This window comes from Cystoisospora suis (assembly GCF_002600585.1).
Source record: "Cystoisospora suis strain Wien I chromosome Unknown contig_2674, whole genome shotgun sequence".
In the NCBI taxonomy this organism is placed as follows: Eukaryota; Apicomplexa; class Conoidasida; order Eucoccidiorida; family Sarcocystidae; genus Cystoisospora; species Cystoisospora suis.
The window spans coordinates 2,603-19,336 of NW_027155471.1; the positions used below are offsets into that span (position 1 = coordinate 2,603).

At 53.9% G+C, this 16,734-nt stretch overlaps 4 protein-coding genes across 4 annotated transcripts in view; 3 read left to right on the forward strand and 1 right to left on the reverse strand.

Annotated features, from left to right (window-relative positions):
- Nucleotides 1–4,240: 4,240 nt before the first annotated feature.
- CSUI_005531 (uncharacterized protein) lies at nt 4,241–5,886 on the forward strand (the record flags this gene model as incomplete). Its single annotated transcript, XM_068065706.1, has 4 exons — nt 4,241–4,244; nt 4,331–4,576; nt 4,862–5,197; nt 5,330–5,886. 4 exons carry the CDS (start codon nt 4,241–4,243, stop codon nt 5,884–5,886), a joined length of 1,143 nt encoding a protein of 380 aa, XP_067922313.1.
- A 2,355-nt stretch (nt 5,887–8,241) lies between these two features.
- CSUI_005532 (uncharacterized protein) lies at nt 8,242–9,260 on the forward strand (the record flags this gene model as incomplete). Its single annotated transcript, XM_068065707.1, has 3 exons — nt 8,242–8,245; nt 8,332–8,577; nt 8,830–9,260. 3 exons carry the CDS (start codon nt 8,242–8,244, stop codon nt 9,258–9,260), a joined length of 681 nt encoding a protein of 226 aa, XP_067922314.1.
- Nucleotides 9,261–14,484: 5,224 nt separating this feature from the next.
- CSUI_005533 (uncharacterized protein) lies at nt 14,485–16,171 on the reverse strand. Its single transcript, XM_068065708.1, has 2 exons — nt 15,091–16,171; nt 14,485–14,543 (listed from the first exon to the last, which is right to left on the reverse strand). The coding sequence occupies exon 1, from the start codon at nt 15,623–15,625 to the stop codon at nt 15,383–15,385; it is 243 nt and encodes an 80-aa protein (XP_067922315.1). The 5' UTR covers nt 15,626–16,171; the 3' UTR covers nt 14,485–14,543; nt 15,091–15,382.
- A 149-nt stretch (nt 16,172–16,320) lies between these two features.
- CSUI_005534 (fop carboxy-terminal duplication domain protein) overlaps nt 16,321–16,734 on the forward strand; it is a 6,484-nt gene continuing 6,070 nt past the window's right edge. The window contains exon 1 of the mRNA XM_068065709.1: nt 16,321–16,734. This exon is cut by the window's right edge and continues 2,766 nt beyond it. The gene's annotated coding sequence lies outside the window, so the exon portion shown is untranslated.

Below are 16,734 nucleotides of genomic sequence, written 5' to 3' on the forward strand. Positions count from 1 at the left end.
GGGTACGGACCCGGAGTTCCCTGGAGTAGTAAAGTACCTGGGTGAGACACATGCATTTGTTATGCATAGACAAGTGAGTCGACTGATGCGACTGCGCGCTGCCAAGGTACTCTAGTGTGCAAAATTGAGCAAAATGACTAGGCAGGCTCTCGGCTGTCAATCATGCTAACTAAATGAAGCTATGCTGGTATCTCATTCACATCAGACGAGACAGACCATGAAGATCTTACGTAGCATTATTCCTTTATCTACGAGGACTCTTGCTTGTGTCAGGAAGAGAGAGAGTTTTGTGTAGGAAGAAGAAAAGAATGGGATTTCCGTCCAGTCAGATAGATACTACTCCAGTTGATGTTGCACATCCAGGTGTCTCCTCGATCTCTTGGTATGCGCGCTTCCTTTATTTCGCGGTGCCGCGTACGCACCTCGTCACGCAGCACTGCCTGGATGAATAAACTATAGTCCCTTACAGCATTCACTTTTCTTATGGTACAGCTAACCCGCTCCTGTAAGTAGAGTCAGTCAGTGAAGGACTGCTAGTTCCGCTACAGCGTCCTGCGGCTCTGTGTACCTTTCTTCAGGACTAGTTACTGCACGCCTCCGTGCGCAGACCAGCAGCGCTTTGGTACTGTCAGTCTGCATCGTTCCGCACACAAGCTTCTTCCTGCCTACAACCCCAGCGGCAAGCGTAGATAGCTGGTTACCTCCGACTCCCCGCACTTGGGCAACTCTAGTCGTCAGTAGTATCCGCAAGATCAATAGCCTTTCACCTTCACCCTCCGCTCTGTTTTTCATCGGTTTGACCTGAGTCTGTTAATCAGTTTGTCCCTGCTATATTTTCAAGATTGTGTGGCCTCGACTATGCAAGCGCTTCCTATCATGCAGAGTTGCGTGAATTCGCGTCATACCGCGTACCCGCAATAGTCGTTTTGCTCAATCAGTTGCCATCCGCTTCGTCGCCGCGACCGAAAGCGCCGCGTTCACCAGAAAAGCCCGATACCAAGATTCTGCGGAGAGGGAGGGGTAGTCCTCGACCACTTGTACACACGATCTTGTGGCTTCTCCAGGCCACGCACTATTCAGGGCGCTTCGCCGTGTGCCGCGCCAGTGTTCGCCTTCGTCTAAAACTTGACATTGATACTGCTACGCTAGGGCGGGAGAAAGTTCCTTGCAGGAAGGTCCTCCCATCTGAATTCTTCGCCTTCCCTGCCTCCTGCCTTCCATTCACTTCGTCCGCTTGGGACGGCCCAAGTAGCACTGGCGACGCCGTGCCAGCGTCGTCGTCGCTGCTTCGAAGAGAATGACCACACCGGTTATTTATTTTCTTGTCGTACGTATTTCTCGACGGGGACACCCAAACAGGCCAAACAGGAGAAATCCCGCAAGTCTGTACGCGGCTCGGTTACAGTCTTGGTGTTGTCGGCCATTGTTGCCATCGCAGGCGTGATGATCTGCGACGAGGCGAGGAAGGCCCAAGGCCACACCGGAGCTTCTCGATGTGGCGACCTCGCTGGAACTGTCAGCCACTACGGAGGCTGCACAACCAGTGTACGGCACTCATTCACTGATAGTTGATACTATAATCACAGACAACCGCACGCTCAAGAGGGAAATACTCGGAGGTGAATCTAGAGGAGTTTCCATCATCTGCGCTGGAACGGCGGGCCTCATTTACGGCGCGTGGAAGGCCGTCAGCGGCAAGGTGTCAGATTTTCTCCGAGGAATCAGGGACCTCCTGGAAACTAGCCACGTGACTAGCAAGCTCTCAAAGCTGTTAGATGTTCGTCCGATGCCACTGCAACCGAATCAAGTAAAGGTCCTTTTTCTTCTGGAGTGACCGAAACTACGGCAGCAGAATTCCCTGCATTCACGCTTTGAGAGGCCGTCTAGAGGCAGTGTAAAAATCGTGGTGTGTGAGCGCGTTTACGGGCTCCCGGATTGACTTGATATCGTACTGTACGAGCCGGAAACTCGATACAAGTTCTTCACACCTCTACGGACACGTGTCATTCAGTTGACACCTCGGACTGGGGTCTACCAAGCTACACAGGAGAGTGCAGGACACGGACCTCGGCGGCCCGCAGACAATCCCGATAAACCATTCACGACGAGGCCTAATTAGCTCCGGAGCAGCTACCGAGTCAGAGAATGAGTGCCAGGTCCTAGAGGCTTTATCATCCGTGTGGGGTGCTTTCCTGCAAATGATCACCTGGTTCGAAGCCATGAGCACCCTGTCCATCTCCGGATGGTAATCACCGATATGAGAAAGGTTCTGACAGTTAGCCTCTCTCTCTAGCGTATTAAAAGGGAGACGAAGAATGCTTCACAATGTGTTTACAGGGGCAGCCACTCGGTTGCGCTTGCGGGGACAGGAAGAAGCCAAGGAAAATTTGTGCCTGTGGCTCTCGTCCCAACCAAAGTGGTACGGCAGCTCGGATGAGCCTCCTGACATAAGAAGGCCCGCACCCAGTTCCCCGTTTTTCCCGAGAAATCCGCAGAAGACGGAATTAGGTATAAACAGTCTGTTGTGTCACAAGAGCTCTCGCCGGGACCTCTGTCTGGAGGGAGTATGGGAGGACCCTTATACGCAGTGAAAACATATTCCAGGTGGCGATGAGCTCCTACCGTTGATTAGGCAAGGAATCGCGTCCCAACCGCTTTTTCACTTGCAACTCCGCTACACGGCTGGCTCATGGCTACCGCAGACAATTGCATGTCTCTTTTAGGAGCTTAAGCCGATTCTGAGATTGAAGCAACCCCCTTCATCCCGCCTTTGTGCAAAGACAGCAAAAGGAATCAACATAAACCAGTTTGTTTTACAGTCAGTCACCGAGACTGCACAGAAGGAACGGCTTGCCCCAGATAGCTCAACGCGAGTGACAGAATTGCATGGTTGCCCATCAGAAGACTTGCTAAGGCAGATTGAACCGAGACTAACGGTTCCAGCAAGCAGCAAGCAAGAGGAGGGCCTCGTTTTCATAAGGACAGCAACGCGCGCACCTGCACAGGAGCATTCCGCACAGCGCATACCGAATAGAGACGAGGCCGGAGGGACGACCGCACACTGTCGTCAGCTGAGGTCCCTTAGGGACCAAGCTCGGATCTGCGTTCCTGCTCCGCCTCTGGCGCGGAAACAGTAGTTTTCTATGCATGTCTAACGCAGTGTCGATCTTGATCCCCACATCGACACAGCGTAGCGGTGACAGATGTGGTGTGAGAACCGAGTGGTCTCACCACTACTGAGTGCGGTGGTGTCGCTTCCAAAGAAGAGACGAAGGCACTCTTCGCCTTAGAGTGCAACATAGGAAACCAAGCTGCGGGTCCTTTTTCGGGGGCTGCAAATCTACAAGACGTGCTCTCACCGGAAACGAGGACCGCCGTCTCGAGGCTTCCAGTGGTCAGGCTCGTTGGCCATTCGTGCGGCCGTGCCGGAGATGGGGGGAGCCAGGACTGCCAGGACCTGGAAGGCGGACGGAGGAAAGATAGGTGAACCACGTCCCGGTACAAACAAGTTTGAAGGGGGCCGTATTTCTGAAGGGCATGTTGACGAAGAGACATCAGAAGGCAGGTCCTCCAACACAAAGCCAGGTGCAAAGCCCATCACAACCGATCAAGCAGGACTGAAGAAACCTCGTCCACAAAGTGTTGAATACATGGTGTTCTTTGCTACTGTCCCGGCGTTGCGTCAGAGCGGACTCTACCACGAAGGGAGTAGCCCGGTTGTGGCCGAGGAAGGTAATACGCTTGTGGTCCCGTCTATCTTCAATCATACAGAGTGGTTGCCGCGGTTCAAGCAGTTCCGAGACGCTAATTGTACTATACCGCAGGGAGAGGCTCACTTTCTTCGAGCCTCGCGTCTGGACGTTGGCATGCTTTCTGAACCGGGGAACTGCAGCGCAGGTAAGGACCGCCATATCGTTCGAGAACACCAGCTCATCTCATTTGTCCTCTGACACACTTTGACCGGCCACTCTTTACCGCGCGCGTTCTCGACATAGCAGGTTTCAGGTTTGATTCGTGAAAACGACTATCATACCTCTCTCTATTCGGACGCGGGCTGGTAGGAAATCTTGCACACCAACGACTCGTCGATGGAACCTACTGAAACTTCTGGATGTCAGTCGCAATTCTTGAAGTGACAGAGGGACGTACTGCAAAACGCAGTAGCATGCTGAGGGAGTGAGAACTGAACCCTGCGGAGGGTCCAAAGTTTAGCGTCCAACTGCTCAGGTGAGGCGCTACCATGGGTGCCGAAGTCAACCTTTATCGTGTCAGCCGAGAACAAGACCGAGATTCTCCTCGGCTGGTGTTGTTGTCTTCTCGATTTCGCTAGGGGACCGATACAGCGGAGCGGAGGTGGAAGAGTTGGAGACTACAAAAACTGGGACAACTCTTCGGCTCCGACCAATAAACCCAAGAAACGGGGGCGCGCTGGGTCCGGCTGTATCTGTCGACTCGACTAAACTGGTGGTTCACGGCTTCCGTGGGGGACTGGAGGTCGGTGACCAGGGAGTTGTCGCCTGTTTGCGTGTGGGAGACGTTCCCTTCTTCTTTACTACTCCCGTGGATGATCTACGAGGTAAGCGTAAAATTCTGTGTAGGGGTCTCCTCACTACGACATTGCCGGTGATACGCGGTGCTGTGGAAAGAGTTGTGAGGTGACGACGGCGTGGTTATAACCGTTGGGTTAGCGAGGGCTGTTTCTGTACTGTGATGGGCGATTGCTGACTTTTTCAGTCGAGAAAAGTTTCTACGTTCCGGTCAGTGGCTGGCGCGCCGTTTCCATTTTTCCCTAGGCGTCTCTTCATGTTCACTCACTGAAGTGTTCTTTCCTTCCAAGGCCTCGGTGTGTTTTGATGTGCAGCTCTGCCCCGTGGAGCCTTCAGCCAACCCGTCCGGGTATCAAGGTTCAGAGTTGTCAATTTCGTTGGTTCCTCTGTTTCGACCATGATAGCCGTGCTCGTACGCGGCCAGTCTCGGGATGAAACAGTCTTGTTGGTTTCTGGTTCTCATCTCGCATCCCAGCTCCCCAGATCTTTCGTCTTCATGGCGAACTTCTCTCGGAGCTACCCACCTCTGGCAGCGTCGCTGGGGCAGCTGGTGGAACTGGAGCCCGACTGCGTACTGGAACGCAAAGAGGATAACCTGGAGCACGTTTCCTTGGCCTGCGACGTGTTCCGAGAAACTGAGCTCGACTTCAGTAAGCTGAACTTGCGGGCAGTTTCTCAGTTCACCGCAGATAGGACAGCGGGCCTTGCCAGCGTCGTCGCCTCTGCTCTGAAGAGAATGACCTCGCGAGTTATTTATTTTTCTTTCCTTGTGTATTTTTCAGTGGGGAGACTCAAAGAAACGAAACAGGTGAGGAAATCCCGCGAGCCTCTACGTGGTTCGGTTGCGATCTTGGTGTTATCGGCCATCCTTGCAATCACAGGCTTGATGATCTGCAACCGGGCGAGAAGGGTCGAAGGTGAAAACATTCGGGTCTATATCGGATCGCGGGTGGCTGACAGCTTGGAAAGACGAGGAGTGAAATCTGCACGCCTGCTCGATGTGGCGACCTCTCTGGACCCGCCAGCCGTTATGGAGGCCGCTCAAGTACTGAGGGGTACTCATCGACTGATGGTTGAACCCGTAATCACAGACAACCACAAGCTCAAGAGGGAAAGACTCAGGGGCGAATCTAAAGGTGTTCTTGTCACCAGCGCTGGAATGGCGGGCCTCATTTACGGCGCGTGGAAGGCCGTCAGCGGCAAGGTGTCAGATTTTCTCCGAGGAGTCAAGGACCTCCTGGAAACTAGCCACGTGACTAGCAAGCTCTCAAAGCTGTTAGATGTTCGTCCGATGCCACTGCAACCGAATCAAGTAAAGGTCCTTTTTCTTCTGGAGTGACCGAAACTACGGCAGCAGAATTCCCTGCATTCACGCTTTGAGAGGCCGTCTAGAGGCAGTGTAAAAATCGTGGTGTGTGAGCGCGTTTACGGGCTCCCGGATTGACTTGATATCGTACTGTACGAGCCGGAAACTCGATACAAGTTCTTCACACCTCTACGGACACGTGTCATTCAGTTGACACCTCGGACTGGGGTCTACCAAGCTACACAGGAGAGTGCAGGACACGGACCTCAGCGGCCCGCAGACAATCCCGATAAACCATTCACGACGAGGCCTAATTAGCTCCGGAGCAGCTACCGAGGGTCAGAGTATGAGTGCCAGGTCCTAGAGGCTTTATCATCCGTGTGGGGTGCTTTCCTGCAAATGATCACCTGGTTCGAAGCCATGAGCACCCTATTCATCTCCAAATTGTACCCACCGATATGAGAAAGGCTCTCACAGTTAGTCTCTCTCTCTCTAGCGTATTAAAAGGGAGACGGAAGAATGCTTCACAATATGCTTGCAAGGCCAGCCACTCGGTTGCGCTTGCGGGGACAAGTAGAAGCCAAGGAAAATTTGTGCCTGTGGCTCTCGTCCCAACCAAAGTGGTACGGCAGCTCGGATGAGCCTCCTGATAGAAGGAGGGCCCGCAGCGAAGTAGGCAAAAGACGAGATCACGTGTGGACAATCTGTGGGGTTGCAAGAGCCCTTGCCGGGACCTCGGTCCGGAGAGAGTATGGCAGGATCCAATTGAGAAGTACAAACGTCTTCCAGGTGGCAATGAGCTTCTCGCAGCTGATGAGGGCAAGGAATGGCATCCCAACCTCTATTTCACTTGCAAATCTGCAACAGTCGAGGCTCGTGCCTTCCGGAAGAAACCGAAAGTCTCACCCCGCGTTCATTGCCCCTCTCGCGAAAACAGGGAAATGAAGCGAAGTAAGCCAGTGTGTTTCATAGTCACAGCAAAACTGACTACAACTTAAGCGTCAGAGCATCAATGGTTTACTCGCTGATGATTGCTGGGAGTGATGGATTTTCTTGTTGCGTCCACCGGCGGCCTGCAAACGCCGGGTTCAGTGGTCAGGGATGTAAGCAAGCACAAAGAAGAAGGCGCTCCCTGATTTCACAGCCAGAACAAAGAACGGTCCTGTGGACGCGGATGCCGAATAGAGACGAGGCTCGAGTGTCGGGAGGGGGCTGTCGTCAGCTTCACAGATCACTGTGGGGCTTAGCACAGAAACGACTCCCCGGTCCGCATTTGACATGGAAAAGACGGTACGCTGCTTCGCCAAGACAGTATTAATCTTGATCGCTGAATCGATGCAGCCTAGCGGTGACGCTCGAGGTGGTGTGAAAACCGAGTGGTGCTACCACTATTGCGGGCAGCGGTGTCGCTTCCAGAGCGGAGGAGACGGAGAGTGTTTACATTTTGAATGGCAGCGAAGGAAGCACCCTGCGGGTCAATTTTCTTGGCTGGAAACCTACAAGACGAGCTCTCTACAGAAAAACAGGACCGCGTTGTCTCGGGCTTCGAAGTCCAGGTGTTGGGCGCGTACGCCACTAGTGTCGCCCCGCCGGAGATGGAAGGAGACAGACGCGGGAAGAACCGTGATGAGGGTGGAGACAGACGACCCAAACCAAGTGCCGCTACAGACAAATTTGATGAGGACCGTAATTCTGAAGAGCGTGTTGACGAGGAGACATCAGAGGGCAGATTCTCAAAGTCGAGGAGGCGCGCGAAGCCCGTTACCACTGATCTGGCGGGACTGCAGAAACCCCATGCGAGAGGTGTCGTATATGAGGCATTCTTTGCTACTGTCCCGGCATTGAGGCAGAGCGGGCTCTACCACGAGGGTAGTCGCCCAGTTTTCACCGAGGAAGGTAATACGCTTGTGGTCCCGTCTATCTTCACTTACACCGGACGGCTGCCGCCGTCCAAGGAGATCCAAGAGGTTAAATGGATCATACCGCAGGGAGAGGCTCACTTTCTTCGAGCCGTTCGCCTGAACGCTGGCATGCTATCTGAATTGGGGAACTGCAGTGCAGGTAAGGACCGCCATATAGTTTGAGGACGCCAGCTCATCTCATTTTTCTTCTGACACATTTTGGCCGGTCACACTCCACCGCCGTCATTGACATAGCGGGGTTGGGACGTGATATTGAATATCATATCTCCTTCCATCCAGACGCCGGATGGTAGGAAATCTTGCACACCGACGACTCGTCAACGAGGCGAAGCTTCTGGGAGCCAGTCGCAATTCTCGAAGTGACAGAGAGACGAGCTGGAAACGCAGTAGCATGCTGAGGGAGTGAGAAACGGGCCCCGTGAAGGGTCCAAAGTTTAGCGTCCCACTGCTCAGGTGAGGCGCTACCATGGGTGCCGAAGTCAACCTTTATCGTGTCAGCCGAGAACAAGACCGAGATTCTCCTCGGCTGGTGTTGTTGTCTTCTCGATTTCGCTAGGGGACCGATACAGCGGAGCGGAGGTGGAAGAGTTGGAGACTACAAAAACTGGGACAACTCTTCGGCTCCGACCAATAAACCCAAGAAACGGGGGCGCGCTGGGTCCGGCTGTATCTGTCGACTCGACTAAACTGGTGGTTCACGGCTTCCGTGGGGGACTGGAGGTCGGTGACCAGGGAGTTGTCGCCTGTTTGCGTGTGGGAGACGTTCCCTTCTTCTTTCCTACTCCGCTGAATGATCTACGAGGTAACCGTGACATCCTGTGTAGGTGATACCATGTTGCTGCTAATCCAGGTGTTCTGGAAGGAGGTGTGAGGCGGCGACATCCGGGTTAGGCCCGTTCAGTTAGTGAGGGCCTTCATTTGAACTGCGACACGCGGTTGCTGGCGTTTCCCTCAGCGGTGACGGGCCGTTATTAGTTGCTTCTGCCTCATGTCCCGCTATCTACTCACTGAAGTGTTTTGTCCTGGCAAACGTCGGTATGTTTGTGATGTGCAGCTATGCCCCGAGGAGCCTTCACCGAACCCGTTCTCGTGTCAAAGTTCCGAGTTGTGAACTTCGTTAATTCCCCTGTCTCGACCGTGATAGCCGAGCTTGTACTCCCTAGTTCATCAGGTGGTAAGGAGGCAACAGTCTCTGCCTCATACCCGGGATCCAGTCTTCCCAGATCCTTCGCTTTTACGGCAAATTTCTCTCGGAGCTCTCCAGCTCTAGCAGCGGCCCTTGTCCAGCTTGTCGAACTTGAACCTGGTTGCATACTTGAACGTAAAGAGGACAACTCGGAGTACGTTTCCTTGAGTTGCGACGCGTTCCAAGAAGCCGGGCTCGACTTCAGTAAGCTAGCAGCGCACTTGTCGACAGTTTCTCGGTTCAGCTCAGAGAGGACAACAAGCCCTGCCGCATCGGCACCACTATTTGGGAGTGAGTGACCACAGCAGCTCTTAATTTTTCTTTTTCTTTGCATTACGCAGCCGGGCGACTCAAACAGGCGGAGCAGGTCAACAAACTCCGCAGGCTTCTGCTTGGCTCGGGCACACTCCTGGTGTTGTCGGCCATCGTTGCACTAGGAGGCATCCTGATCAAGCGCAGGGCGGAGAGAAGCGGGGAAGTGAGGTTTGAGGGTCGCGTTACGTCTCGGCTGTCTTACGCGTTGGAGGACAGAGGCGTGAAGTTCCTTCCACTGCTTGATGTGGCGACGTCGCTTGACCCCCAAGCCGTGATGAGTGCAGTTGAAATCGTTCGAGGCACCCACCCCTCAGTTTCTGACCCTGTCCAGATGGACACATACAAACGAAGACGAAGAACTCTACAAAATTCATCTAAAGGGGTCCTTCTGACCTCCGCTGGAATGATAGGTTTTTTTTATGGCGCGTGGCAGCTCATCAGCGGCACCGTTTCAGGTCTCTTCCGGAGAGCCCAGGACGTAATAGAAACACGCCGCCTGGTTGCGAGGTTCCTGAAGCTGGTAGACGTCCGACCACTCCCTGTACAGCCCGACAAAATCATTACGCTCATTCTGATCGACTGATTGGAGTTCAGGTGATTCGCCTCAACGTGAACTCTTCGGATGCTTGCAAATGTTACGAAGAGCCACCCTTGCGGTGTCCGTGTGTCCGCGGTTGGCGGACCCGCAGTCTCGCTTGCTACTCACCCGAATCTGTCGGGGAGCGTATTTGTGACTCGTCCATCCGTGTGTTTTTAGTGTTGTCTTCGTCTTCCAAGGACTGGATGACGGCTATTCTGCGCAGAGTGTCAATCCGTTCTGGCGCCCAGGCTTTTCCAACAACTTGACAGGGAACAGAGAGCGGCCCATAGCGGCCGGGCTGCGCTGTATTGCTTCTCTTTCACTCTCCTGATGCTTACAGAGAAGTCTTGAAATCGCGTAAGTATCTGAGGAACACTAGGCGATGCTGTCCCAACCATCGCCGTTCACAGGAGGTCAACAGTTTGATACGCAGTTTGTAATGGATGAAATACAAACTTGATGAAGTGCGTATCTGTCTCTTCCATACGAACGACTCCTAAGCACAACCCTAGTAGAGACGGACCGCACCCTTCTGCGACGGCGGACCATGCGCAGCAGCGCAGTACCCAACGAACAACGCTTAGCAACATGCGACTCATCACATCACAGCTAGCGCCGGCCGGCAACTGACACTACGAAGCACCGCTTCACGGGTCGCGCAGAGGAGCATCACACACGCGTCACCGGGAGTACACATTTATACTAGCCGACTCTTGGTCATGGGACCGCCAGGTGGCTAGCTTGCTTGAGCGCTCCGGGTGCAAAGTGGGAGGACACCAACAGCAGCCCAGCGAGACTCGGGGACCTGTCCAGCGCAGATGTGTCAGCCAACGAGAAGGGACTGATCTAGAAGCTCTAACAACCCCAGTCGTAAGCGCACCAGAAATCACAAGCCAAGCGAACCAGGCAATCGCCAATCTCGTCGCAGTAGGGGGGGGGGGGCGCGCCGACAGTCGAAGTGAAGCCCTTGTTGTCCCGGAGAATTGAGGGCCGGTAGCTGAAGGGAGTGAACTGATGGAGTGCGCGGCCTTGAGCTACTGGAGAGGCGCGAAAAAAGAGCTGCATTGCTCCTGCAAATGACACCCCTGATTCACCGTGTCTACTGGAAAGGCTCTGTCCCGTTTTCCTTTCGGGGCCTGACAGTGTAGGTGACACCCGTTGACAGCAAAGGGCCGTTCGCCTGCCATTTTAGGAGCGACATGAATGGGGGAATGGGTGCTTGGGACTGTGCCAAAAGCGCGAAGGGTGCAGCTCTCTGACGCGTCTCTCGGGGACGTGGAATAAATTTAACGGGCCTTTGGCTACACCTTTCGTGCTGCTGTCGAGTTCTATGTTCCTGAACAGATAGAACCGTAATTAGTCTGGGCGCCCTCGAATAAAGGACCACGGCATACCCCTGTCCCGACAGAAGACACGAAGCAGAGAAACGAACACATGGGCATCTTGTTGGCTCGCAGTGGAACGCACACATTTCTTTCTGTTAGGCGTTCAGTGAGCTTTTCCATCGAAGAGGGTCCTCCTAGGTCTCGTGTCGTGAAAAGCCGAGACTCTGAGGTGTCAGTGTGCAATGGGCACTGCCTGAAAGTAGTCAACAGCTCTTAACATTTTCACATCTCGCAGTTGTGACGGACCTACCATTCATCATTTCGACACATAATCGAAAAGCCCTTCAACCATTTGTGCCGCTACACACGTGGGTCAACCCCTACCTCCTCTGCAGAAATAGGGAAGTGGCGGATAGTCCACGGGTCCGACCTGCATTCCGTTATAGAGACCACAAGGCAAATGCAGTTTCGGGCAACGGCCTTGTAAGCAAAACAGTAATCAATGTGGCGTCCGCGGTACTTGGACAGACCATTTTCGATGACCAGCGGTTGTCCACGTATGGTAGCTGAAGACCCACCTCGTTGCGATAGGAAAAGAAAGTCCAGTCCCGAGCAGACGCCAAATCGAGACGCGGCGGGCGCGTCGGCAGCGCGCTGTCGGCATCGCTGCCTAACGCCATGGAAACAGGGCTTCCAAACACCTTCTTGCTCCGACCTTCATGTAAAATAGTCTTTTTTGCATGTCTGGGGTGGTATCAGTCTACGTCGGCCGCTAGGAACCGACGTAGCGCCGCGACTGGAGCTGGTGTGAAAGTCGAGAGGTGTTACCACTCCGGTGGGCAATCTTGTCCCTGGGAAAGAGAGGAAAGCCAGGGGACCGGCAGCGAAAAGCTCGTGCCTCGGGCCCTTCTCTGCTCAGAGAGTGTTCACTACAGGAAAGCATACTGTTGGCCTCTTGACTCTCTCGCCGGATAGTTACATGCTCGCAGGCCTCTCTTGCCGCTCTCCTGGTGATGGAGGTCTACACGAGTGATACGAAAGGAGATGCAGCTGAAAGGGGAGCAGACGGAATCTCTCCTGATGCCCCTGCACTAGCAGAAGAGGATGTTGACGAAGAAGCGTTGGAAGGCAGATTCGTAAAAGCGGAGGGCCGGGCGGCGCCTGTCATAGGTCAATCCGGACTGCAGACACCTCGTCCACAAAGTGTCGAATATGTGCTGTTCTTTGCTACTATCCCAGCATTGCGGCAGAGTGGACTCTACAGGCAAGGCCGCGGCCCGTTTTTCACCGGGGAAGGTAATACACTTGTGGTCCCGTCTATCTTCAATCATACCGACTGGCTGCCGCGGTTCAAGGAGTTCAGAGAGGTCAAATGTACTATACCGCAGGGAGAGGCTCACTTCCTTCGGGCCTTTCGCCTGAACGCTGGCATGTTGTCTGGACTGGGGAACTGCAGAGCAGGTAAGGACTGCCATATTCTCCGAGGGCGCCAACTATCTCATCTTCCTCTGACACATTTTGGTCGGCCACACTTGACCGCCTGGGCCGTCGACACGTGAAATTGAATATCATATCTCCTATCCGGGCAGCGACTCGTAGGAAATGTGGCACACGTACTACTCGTCGACGGAGCGGAACGAAGCTTTTGAGAGTCAGTTGCAATTCGGAAGTGACAGGGTGAAGTGCTGGAAATGCAGTAGCGTGCTGAGGGAGTGAAAACTGCACCCCCTGAACGGTCCACAGTTTAGTGTCGACTGCTCAGGTGAGGCACCAGCATGAGTGCCGAAGAGAGCTACTACCATACTAACGAGGCTCGCGTGGCGTTGTTTTCTGCCCGATGTCGCCAGGGGACCGATACAGCGGAGCGGAGGTGAAGGAGTTGGAGACTACAGAAACTGGGAGAACTCTTTGGCTCCGACCAATAAACCCAAGAAACGGGGGCGCGCTGGGTCCGGCTGTATCTGTCAACTCAACTAAATTGGTAGTCCACGGCTTCCCTGGGGCGCTCGAGGTCGGTGATCAGGGAGTTGTCGCTTGTTTGCGTGTGGGAGACGTCCCCTTCTTCTTTCCTACTCCTCAGAAGGGACTAAGGGGTAAGCGTAGCGTCCTGTGTATGTAGTCCGATACTACCGTGTTGCTGCTAATCCCCGGTGTCCTGGAAGGAGGTGTGAGGCGGCGACATCCGGGTTAAGAGCGTTCAGTTGGTGGGAGTGCCTTTGTTTCTACGGGTATACGCTGGCTTTTTGATAGAGAAAAGCTTCCACCTTTTTCTCAGCGGTGGCGTGCCGCTATTATTTCCTTCTGCCTCATGCCCTGCTATTTGCTCACTGAAGTGTTTTGTCCTGGCAAACGTCGGTATGTTTGTGATGTGCAGCTATGCCCCATGGAGCCTTCACCGAACCCGTTCTCGTATCAAAGTTCCGAGTTGTGAACTTCGTTGATTCCCCTGTTTCGACCATCATAGCCGAGCTTCTACACTCTACCTCATCGCCTGAAGAGGAGCCAACGGTGACCGAGACTGAGCTTGGGCCCGAATTCTCCACTTCTGTTTTCACGGCCAACTTTCCCCGCAGCTACCCTGCTTTAGGAGTGTGGCTTTCCCTGGTAGTGCAAACTGAACCCGACTGCTTGCTGGAGCGAAAAACGGACAACTCTCGGCACGTCTCCTTGAGCTGCGATGGGTTTATGAAAGCCGAGCCTGACTTTAGTAAGTTGAGGGCAGACCTGCCAGTGGTACCTCGGGGCCATCCCAGGACGGACAACAAGCTTTGCGCTGTTCCGTGAGAATGACAGCTCAATCGGAAGTTCTTTTGTATCGCCGCTGCATTATTTTGCATTCTGTGGTCTGTACGACGCAGTGGCCAGGTTTACACTGCCGAAACACGCGCAGCGACCCCGCAGATCCTTACCCGTCTCGGGTACAATCGTGGTCTTGTCCGCCGTCCTTGCGATAGTCGGCCTTCTGGTTAGACACAAGGCGGAGAAAAGCGGGAAGGTGGAACTAGCTGCCCACATTGGTTCCCGGTTGGCCACCGCACTTGGAGAGAGAGGAGTAGAGTCCGACCCGCTGCTTGGTATTGCGACCGCTCTTGATCCCCGAGCCGTTAGGGAGGCCGCGCGCATCGTGCGGGGCACCCACCCTGCAGTTGCTTACAGGATCCGACTGGACAAAATCAAATGGAGGCGGAAAAAACTCAGGGATGGAGCCAAAGGAATCGTCATAACCTCCGCCGGAATGGTAGGTATCTTGTATGGTGTGTTGAGGGTCATAGGTAGCATGGTCTCCCGTCTTCTTCGGCGGGTCCAGGACTTCATGGGGACCAGCCGCGTGACTAGGCGGTTGTTGAAGACAGTGGGTGCAACTGCACAGCCAGAACAGGCAGAGAAAGTACACGTTCTTTTTCTCCTGGAGTGATTGGAATTACAGAAAAGTTCATTGCGTGTACGCTCGGGGACGTCATGTGAAGTCGCCGAAACAGTCGGCGGTTGACGTGCTGCCAGCGTGTGACCAGTTTCCTTGTGATTCGCCCATTCGCGGAAGCGAGGCCGGCCACCTAGCGTAGGTGAAGGAATCTTGCAATCTGTGAAGCCGTTTTTCTTTATCGCGGAGAGGGAAGCCCTTGGTGCTACCACGCCGCCCCACCCGGCTGCTTTCCTCGTGCTTTGAGAGGAAATCCGCGACTCCGAGGCCCAGTATTTCCTGATTTGAGTGGCGCACTTCATAGTGCGCCCCCAAATATCCACGTGCTTCCGTGTAAACGCCCCCAGCATTCGAGGTGAGGTCAACTGCCTCGGACGACTGCAAGCTGACAAACAGACTAATTTCAGTCAAATCCTTGGCCCTCACCACGAGCCTAAATATGTATGCCAAGGGGCAGAATTGAGATTAATGGCATGTCTCTGACTTACAACAAAGCAAGTAACGCGAAACTGCACATCCCCAGCGGCTGGTGCCTCGGAGGCGCAGCGGCTTGGAGAAGCGGGCCAGGAGACAAGTCAAAGAGGAAATGCCGTCGACGGAGGCAATCCGCTCAAGGCCTACCAGTGCGGAGGGAATGACCGCTGAGACTTGGAAATTCCCCGTTGTCTCTGCGGAAGCACTCTTTTGATTCAACTCATTCAAAACTCCTCCTGTTAATCAGGACTAAAAAGTAACGCCCCGGCGGCACGGTCCTAGTGACGAGCTTTTTCTTTCAGAAGCTTACTCCGGGACGACGCCAGTATGGTCTCCACACGCAAGGTGACAAAAGGACTGCCTGCCCCTGACTGTAGCAACGTGACGGAGGCCAGCCAACGAGCTGTCCCCGACAGACGCGCAGAGTCCAATTGCCTGTGCTGCACGCCGAAATATGCGGCACCGCGGGAGCGTTGATGAGATAGAGGCAACCGATAACCACTTCAGTCTTCCCGAGAACAAGGTACTGGAAAGACACATTGCCTGCATACGTTCGCCTCTCCTGGGGGTATCCCTAACACGGGGACCAGGTGAATTCTGAGCAAGGGCCACAAACTCATCAGTAATTTCGTTGTTGCCGAGTGGTACCACTAGGACTGCGATCGTTTCCAAATCCCTTTGCTTGATGCGTATTGGTTCCCGACCGAAACAACGATTCCCGTAGGAGTCTATGTGGAGAAAAAAAGGCACTTCTCACGGTTTTGCTGGGCGGTTGCTTTACAGGGAAAGAAAGTAGCCGGCATATCCGCGAAACAGAGAACGTGGAAGCACGCTGCCTTACTCAACTGTGGATTACATCCTGGTTCCGAGGCTCACTGAGCTTCGTCGCTCCAGGCATCGCAGCCGGCCTCCTCCCTTCCCCTCCGCCCGCCCGTTCTCACCACCGCGCTTGGAGCAACGGGACTCGGGACCGCTGTTTTAAGCAGAAAGCACGAAGACATCTGGTGAAGCGCCGGAAGCCTATGGGAGGACCTAGAGGAGGCTTTCAACGCAGCTGCCGCTTTTTATGGAGAACACTCGAGTAAACGGTTCGCTTTTTCCTGTGACAAAAAACCAGCATAGGCAACCAACGCTCGCAAGCCCGCTAGCAGAGGGTGGTATCACATGCATGACCAATATTGGCCGGAGGCAGATTGCGCTGGGAGGAAGCGACAAATCGTTCAGTGTGACGGGATGATGCTTCATCAACACAGTTTGTCCCGGGCTCCTCGGAACATGAGCCCCTCTTTGTCATCAAAGTCTTTTCTCGTGTCTTGGTCCTACATGCTCGTTTTTCTACCAGTGGAGGATTCTTATTTGTTTTTTTGGCGTCTCATCTCCTCTTCTGAAAACTCTCTTCCACTCGGTGCCTGGACCACAAAACTTGCTGTTTGTTTTCCCCCACTCCATTGTGTTTTGGGTGTACCCAGTACTGCTTGCTTGTTTTATCATCTTCGCGTATTGCTGGCCGGGACTTCCTTTCTGTTTGGCGGGCGACGGTTTTTACTCTTTCTGTTCCACCTTTTTCTTTCCTGTTTTAAACAACGATTGCTTTCCTGCTATTAGGCTTTTCGTCGGTCCGTCTTTCCCCTGTATATTTGCTCTCCCCCCCCCCCCCC